This window comes from Nicotiana sylvestris, chromosome 12 (genome assembly GCF_000393655.2).
Source record: "Nicotiana sylvestris chromosome 12, ASM39365v2, whole genome shotgun sequence".
In the NCBI taxonomy this organism is placed as follows: Eukaryota; Viridiplantae; Streptophyta; class Magnoliopsida; order Solanales; family Solanaceae; genus Nicotiana; species Nicotiana sylvestris.
The window spans coordinates 139,294,038-139,302,623 of record NC_091068.1 but is presented as its reverse complement, the minus strand read 5'-3'; the positions used below and the strand labels follow the sequence as shown (position 1 = coordinate 139,302,623).

The window sequence follows — 8,586 nt, the reverse complement described above, 5'->3', positions numbered from 1 at the left end:
TTCAAAAAAAAATCTCCTTTCTAAACTTTTCACACCTTTCATCACTTTGCTTTTATTGAATCCCTTCATTTCTTCTATATTGTTCATTCTTTTTGACTTTTTGATTTTCTTTCTGCCTTTCCTTTCCTTCATTTTTTGTACCTTTTACCACTTTGTTGCATTCCTCGTCCCCCCCCCCAAACTTATACTTTTGCTTTGTGCTAAGGAACGATCGGGGTTCCAAGAGAGGGTCTTTTTAGAACGGGTAAAGGCTTGTATCATGGTATTTGAAGGAAAAAGAGCTATGGCTCAAAGGGGTTGACTAGGGATATTATCATTCGTAGGCTATGGATGTTTTCAAGATATCATTCGGATCAAGGAGAGCCTATAATCACTTCTCAAGTCAAACTACACTTAGGATTTCGCCTAGACAAACATTCAGGGCAAGTTCTAGACTCAATGGCACGGGACTTGGACTTGCAATTCAAATTCTCACCACACAAGCTATAGGATTGCTAAAGAGACAGAGTTGGGGGCCCACAATAACCTTAGCTAAGATTTGAGCAACACAAATGGTCCCGAAAAACTACTTGATGATTATCGGCCAACACAAAATCTCAAGGTCACAACTGTCACCATCCTATACACACCAATTTATTTTTGTCCATAAGATCAAAGGCAAATGTGTTAGGCCCAAGTGAAGCTTTGCTTGATGCACTATTACTCACTAGCTACTATTTACACAAAACAAAAAGAAAATAGACCCAAACCCTTAAGAAGGTTGTCATGTCATCCATCATCAGGAAGAGCCACCCGGTTCATACAAATTCCACCTTTGGAAAGAACCGTGACATTATGAAAACCAAAGGCTTATTGAATGCAAAACTCAAAATAAGAAGCTACAAAAATGAAGTAAGAAGCTATGAAAGAAAATGCGGAAAGTAAACTGAATATATACAATAGGGGATTTAAACGAATATACATAAGAGGGAATGAATATATACATCAAAAAGTAACTTTATATATAGATCAAGGTTGCAAAATACGAAAAGTGAAATAAACTGGTAAAATTATATACATACCAAAAGTGAAAAAGAATAATAAAAATGAAAATAGTATCATATTTACAATCCAACATCATCAAAATAGGGCTACCCCCTCAAATGAAAGCTAGCATTGTCCTCAATGCTAACTAGCCAAAAATAGCTCAAGAAAAAGATAGAGAGTAAAAAAAACTCCCTATTGGTCCTCCGTCTGCATGGGATCATGAGCCTAGGTCCCTAGGTCCTGTGACTGCTCGAGAACCTATGCCTGGATCCCTATAACCTGTGCCTGCACTGGGACCTGAGGCTGCTCTGAGACCTGGGGCTGGCTAGAGGAACCTTCCTGTGGGTCCTCCAACTCAATCACTGCATCATCTGCTTGGGGGATCACTCTCCTCCTCTTGGGCGCCCTCTCCAACTCCTGCTCCGGCTCAGTCTGAGATGCTAGAGGCTGGTCATGCAATAGTATCTCCATTGGCAAATGATCAACAACCTTCATTTTCTCCACTAATACCCTCAACTCCTTCACAGACTCCTTTGAGGCTCAAGTCTTTCTCAACTTCTTTGTCTCCTTTGTCAACTCCTTCAGTGCCTTCCTATGAGTACCTACAACCTCCAATATCAACTTCTAGTTCTCCACGATCTTCTTCTGGTTGTCCAGAAGCTCTTTGAGAGTCTCCTCCACTGAAGCTGGAACCTGTGGTTGTGGGGGGTACGGACTGGGCTGCCACCGAGCTAGAATGCATAGACAGCTTAGAAGTAGCTGCTTGCATCCAGTTGTTGATACTGGCAAGTGTTTGGCTCAAACGGTGGGCAGCCAATGGGTAGGCTGAGGATGAGGGGATATCTGGAGCAGTGGCAGTAGAGGGTCCTGGGCAATATCTGGTGTGGCTATGGGAGGCTAAGAAGAAGGGACTATTACTATTGGATCTTCAGATTGGCCAGTAGAAGTAATGGCTTTTCCTTTAGATCCTGAGGGTTTTGATCCTGTGGGCTTGAGGTTCTCTGGGCTCTTTAGGCTGTACTAAGAAAAGGGCATCTTTGGCTTCACTTTCAAATCGAATCTCCTCTCATACGCGTCCTGATCCTCAAAGTACATTGTGAGGAAGTTTGGGAAAGGGTATGATCTATTATCCTCATTGACCACCCTAGTGATCACACGAGACATAACATTCCCGACATTGATCGGGTACCCTGCCATAATTGATGCCACCAATATTGCCCGGGAGACCGGCATAGAGTTTTCATGGGTAGTGGGGTCTAACCTGTTGCAAACAAAAGTCTCCCACCCCTTCATCTCGAAGTTCAAGGTGTTCCTCAGAATCTGAACCCCTGTTGTCAACCATGCTAGGGTAGTACCCTAGAGTACCAGGTACTCTGCTAATCACGGACGGGATGCCTCATCCAATTCTACATTTTCCAAATATAGAGATTCATCTTCCTCCACGAAGCCCAGGTAGTCATTGATAGACTGTCCATCGAACTGAATCTTCAAGTTCTGCACCTTCGTCACTTTAGTGCCCCTTTTTATGTGGGCGGCATTTGCGTAAAATTCCTCGACTAAGTGCTCGTTTTCATCCCAGACTTTGCTTGTAAAATACTCCCAGCCCAGCCACTCTATGAATTGCCTCTTCACATTAGGGTTGTGAGGTAGAAGGTCCATCTCAATGAATTATCACTCAAGAATCAGCTTCCTCTGAGGCCACCACTCTTGGAACTTGTGGTATGTTACCTCACTAACAAATCTCCTCTACCAGGCCTCCGGGTTTCTAGTTCTCTTCACCCCCCCGGTTTGGGGTTCTCCCCCTTTTTCTTCAGCAATAGGATCCTCACCGGGTGTTGAAGCTGTAGGTGAGGTAGAAGAAGCACTATCACTGCTCTCCGCTGAGCCCTCAGACAACTCAGAAGAAATTGGAATTGAAGCTTGAGCAGTAGGAGAGGCAGGGGAGATAGGTTCATCTCTCAACCTCAATTTCTCCGGGAAGTCAGGGACATACTCAGGCACTGAATCAAACTCAGATGCCTCCTGGGAGGGCACATACTCACTTCCCTCTAAATGGGAAACAACTCTATCTACAGCCTTTATTTGTTTTCTGGTGTCCTCAATTGCTTTCCGGACTTGGGGGATCAATTTGATCATACCTCGTCCCCTACCCCAGGAGGACTCTCCGTTTCCTTTCTATTTTTCATCACCGCCTCGTGATTTAACCATTGTCTGCAAGGAGAATTCATTTAGTGTTTGTTAGTATCATAGTACCAGAAGAAACAGTGAAGAATATGATTGAAAATAGCTGACTGCGGACTGCATAAAAAGCATTGAGGCCGCAAAAGAACCTCTGCAGATCGCATAAAATAGCACCGCAGACTGCAGTAGAGTGGGGTTTAGAATACCCACTCTCTGATTCAGGTCACAGTGGATCGTAAAAAATGATGTGCGGCCACTGTCAGGCACCGCTGACCACAAAAAATCAACCGCGGTCGCGGTCTTTAAAATTGACCCCTCTGAAGTTTACTACCGCGGACCACGGAAAAACACATCGCGGCCGCGGAGAGGCACTGCGGACCGCAAAAAATCCACCGCGGTCGCGGTAAGCAATACTCAGCAACACCAACTTAGGGTTTCAATATTTGTTTTGTATTTTAGCCTTAACCCACATATTATCAACCCACTAGGTAGTCAATCATCATGTTTGACTAATTAATCCTAATCTAAACAACATTATGTAACCCTAAGCTAAAAATTGAAAGAAAAGGGAAGAAAAAGAAGTACGAACTAACAAATTAAAAGAGAACAAAACAAAATTAAAGACTAGGGAAAGATTTGAAGTACCAGAGATGAGATGCAATACAGATGATTGAGAATCAGTGTTTGAATTTGTGCACTTAGGGAATGATGAACAATATTTTATCTATTTACAGAGCAAATGAGCGAAAAGTGTAAAAAGGGGGCCTGAGGTTCTATTTATAGAAAAAGGACCTGGAACCCATGCTACTTACCCACCGCGGTCTGCATAAAATCGACCGCAAACCGCGATACTTAAACACAGAAGGCACAAACAAGGACTTCATCGCGGACCGCGAAAAATGCATTGCGGCCGCGGTGACAACTTTAGAGAACCTCCACTTTTGACCATTGAGCACTGCGAACTGCAATCAAATTTTTCCCCCGCGATGAGGACATTGTGGTCGCGAAAAATGTAATGCGACCGCGGTCCAAACTTCAGAGAGTGCAACATATTTTTTCATTTTGGTCCTGCACTGCAAAACAACCCTACACACATCTCACAACCAGTTAGTCCAAAAGCAAATCCTACACTAAGAAGAAAATCAAAGAAAAACAAAAAGAAAGACACATGGGTTGCCTCCCAAGAAGCGCCTGATTTAACATCGCAGCACGACGCAGTTTACCATCAAATCACTTTAGATGGATCATTGCCACCATATGGCTGTCATCAATTTTGCCAAGATAGTGCTTGACTCTGTGCCCATTAACTCTGAAGATCTCTCCATTTTTGTTTTTCAAGTCAAGTGCACCAAACGGAGTCACAAGCACCACTTCAAAAGGTCCACTCCATTTTGACTTAAGCTTTCCCGGAAACAGACGTAACCGAGAATTGAGCAAGAGAACCAAATCACCCACTTTGAACTCTTTGCCACGAGCATACTTATCATGAATGTACTTCATCTTATCCTTACAAGGACGAACTAGAGTAGACATGAAATCGGAATTCATCAAGTTCATTAAGCTACTCCACACGAAGATTTACTGTCACATCCCATTCAAGATTCAGCTTCCTCAAAGCCCACATGGACTTGTGCTCTAACTCAACTGGTAGATGGTAAGCTTTCCCAAACACCAACCGGTACAGAGACATACCAATCGGAGTCTTGTAAGCACTCCTATAAGCCCATAGAGCATAATCCAATTTCTTTGACCAATCGGTCCTATTTACATTGACCGTCTTTGACAATATACTCTTGATTTTCCTGTTTGAGACTTCAACTTGGCCACTCGCCTGAGGATGATAAGGGGTAGAAATTTTGTGATTGACACCATACTTTGCAAGCAAAGTGTCAAAAGCTCTATTGCAAAAATGAGACCCTCCATCACTTATGATTGCTCGAGGAGTGCAAACCTAGTAAAAATACTCTTATTGAGAAACGCAACAACACTCCGGGCCTCATTATTGTGTAAAGCCACGGCCTCAACCCACTTTGAAACATAGTTAACTGCCACTAGAATGTATATGTTGCCACATGAACTAACAAACAGGCCCATGAAATCAATGCCCCACACATAAAAAAAATCAACTTCGAGAACAGTGTTGAGAGGCATCTCATCCTTCTTTGAAATTCCACCCGCTCTTTGACATTCGTCGCATCTCTTCACAAGTTCACTTGCTTCCTTGTACAAAATTGGCCAGTAAACCCACAACTAAGAACCTTTGAAGCTGTCCATGCCCCATCATGATGACCACCATAGGGAGAGGAATGGGAATCCTCTAGAATCCTTGATAAATCTCCAGTATAACCCCGCATGCCCAAGAAAATTTCTAACCCCCTTGACTGAGGTAGGAGGAGGGAGCCTTAAAATCACTTCAATTTTAGCTTTGTCCACCTCTATACCATGCTTTGAGATTTTATGGCCAAGGACTATGCCCTCCTCAACCATGAAGTGGAATTGTTTCCAGTTGAGCACAAGATTGGTTTCTTCACATCGGGCCAACACCCTATCAAGATTCTTCAAACATTTATCAAATGAGTCATCCATAATACTGAAGTCGTCCATGAATACCTCTAAAATTTCCTCCACCATGTCAGTAAATACGACCATCATACACCACTAGAATGTAGCCGATGCATTACACAACCTAAATGACATCCTAGAAAAGGCAAAAGTACCATATGGGCAAGTGAAGCTGGTCTTCTCCTGATCTTCTGGAGAAATCAAAATTTGATTGTACCTAGAATACCCATCCAAGAAATAGTAAAAGGCACGCCCAGCAAGTCTATCTAGCATCTGGTCAAGAAAAGACAATGGAAAGTGATCCTTGCGGGTCACTTTGTTCAACTTGCGGTAATCCATGTACACCCTCCATCCGGTGATAGTCCTAGTAGGGATTAACTCATTTTGCGCATTGGTAACCACGGTCATACCACCCTTCTTTGGCACACATTTCACCGGCGAAGTCCAAGAACTATTAGAGATGGGGTACACAACCCCGACATCCAATCACTTGATCACCTCCTTTTTTACAACTTTTTGCATTGCCTCATTCAACCTCCTTTGATGTTTCAAGAAGGTCTTTGCATCATCTTCAAGAATAATCTTGTGTATACAAAAGGCGGGGCTTATCCCTCGAATATCAGCTAAAGTCTATCCAATTGCCTTCTTCCATTTTTGGAGCACCACCAATGTAACATCTACCTGCATGTTAGTAAGACAAGAGGAAAAAATAACTGGCAAAGTTGAACTATGGCCTAAGAATTCATACATGAGGTGTGGAGGCAACGACTTCAACTCCAACACAGGAGGTTCCTCGATTGAGGGATTTGTTGGTGGAGTCTTCCTATTCTCAAGATCCAAAGAGAGCTTCCGAGGCTCATAAGAGTAAGAGCCTAATCTATGTAAAGCATTAACACACTCCACCCGACCTTCATCCTCGTTTACATCAAGATTCATCAATACCGTCTCTAGAGGGTCCTCCACATTGATCATTGCACTAGTATCATCAATTATCACTACCGTGACAAGATCTACGAACGAGCACACTTCAGTACAGTTGGGATGCTTCATTAACTTACACACATGAAAGACTACTTTTTTATCACCCACCTGGAAGTTGAGTTCCCCTGCTTCCACATCAACTAAGGCCTTCCCAGTTGCAAGAAAAGGTCTTCCCAAGATTATAGGCACCTCAAAATCGACCTCACAGTTGAGAATCACGAAATCAGCCGGCAAGATAAATTTGTCTACCCGGACAAGAACATCATCAATTATACCCAATGGACTCTTCATTGTTCTATCCACCATTTACAATCTCATGGAAGTCGGCCTCGGTTGCCCAATACATAAAGTCTTAAAAACTGAGTAGGGCATCAAGTTGATACTTGCCCCCAAATCACATAGAGATTTTGCAAAGTCTACGCTCCCAATGGTGCAAGGAATGGTGAAAGCACCGGGATCTTATAGCTTTGGAGCCATTGAGTGCACTATTGCACTAACTTGGTGGGTCATCTTGGTAGTTTCACAATCCATGGATCTTTTCTTTGTCACCAAGTCTTTTATGAATTTGACGTAACCCGGCATTTGCTCTAGAGCCTCCACCAAAGGCACATTAATGGATAAACTCATTGTCATATCAAATAAATTTCTTAAACTGGTTCTCATTTTTCTGTTTTGCGAGCCTTTGAGGATAATGTGGAGGTGGCCTTGGAAAATGAGCATTGGCTTTAGGCACAACCATTTTTGGCATGTTTATTATGTGTTCCCTAGACGGGTTCATGTCATTATGAGTTTCCACCTCGTTATCTTGGATATTAATCCTCACTTCTTCATTCAAGTTCTCATTAATCACATTCTTAACCACCAAAGGGATCTCATCCTCTTGCAGCTCAACTTCATCACTCAAATTTCTTTTTGTTTGGAGGCATTCACATCACCGTATCATCCACTTCTTGTAGTTACCGCCATTGTATGCCCGATATTGTTCCCACCCTTCAGGTTGACTACCGTATCACTAGGTAGAGCCCCCTTAGGGCGAGTATTCAAGGATTGTGAAATTTGGCCTAATTGAACCTCCAAGTTTCTGATTGAAGTATTGTGGGATGCCAACTGAGCATCAGAGTCAGCATTCTTTTTCATCATCTGTTCAAACAGCATTTCGATTCTCCCAATTTCATGATTCAATGAACTAGGACCTTGGGATGGAAATCGGGGTGGATCGTTTGATTGTTGATACATCGGGGGCCTTTGAAAGCCTTGCCCCTGATTTCCTTGATTGCTATTGTTCCAACCACCCTGATTGTTATTTCCACCCCAGTTGTTGTTGTTGCCACTCCAATTACCCTGATTGTTCTGATTATTATTCTGGTTGCCCCAATTTGGATTTTGGCTGTTGTTCCCCCAATTACTGTTCCATTGTTGTTGTTGAATTCCCCAATTGCCTTGAGATCTCCATTATTGTTATTAGTTAGAAGAATTTCCCCTTTAGCCTTAATAGTTGTTCACATATTGCACTTCTTCATTCTGCTCATCATAACCATCATCTTGGAACCCACCACTATTTGGTCATATTGATCCGAACTCCCTTGGTTCTGTTGACTTCTTTGTCTTCTTTTGTTCACTAGCATGTTGACACCCTCCATAATATTTACTTGTCGTGGAGTTTGAACCTGCTGTAATTGTGCCTTTGCTAGCTGGTTCATTATTGTTGTAAGTTCTTCTATTGCCTGCCCGTGATCATGGAGCTCTTTGTGCAAGTGAATGACCGTGGGGTCACCCTGTGGCACATTTGCTCTACTTTGCCAAGCGGAGGACGTGTCAGCCATATCATCCAATATT

At 42.8% G+C, this 8,586-nt stretch overlaps 1 protein-coding gene across 1 annotated transcript; it reads right to left on the bottom strand.

Annotated features, from left to right (window-relative positions):
- Positions 1 to 6,399: 6,399 nt before the first annotated feature.
- Positions 6,400 to 7,056, bottom strand: LOC138883836 (uncharacterized). The gene is made up of 2 exons (XM_070164551.1): positions 6,712 to 7,056; positions 6,400 to 6,450 (listed from the first exon to the last, which is right to left on the bottom strand). The coding sequence occupies exons 1-2, from the start codon at positions 7,054 to 7,056 to the stop codon at positions 6,400 to 6,402; spliced, it is 396 nt and encodes a 131-aa protein (XP_070020652.1).
- Positions 7,057 to 8,586: the final 1,530 nt, after the last annotated feature.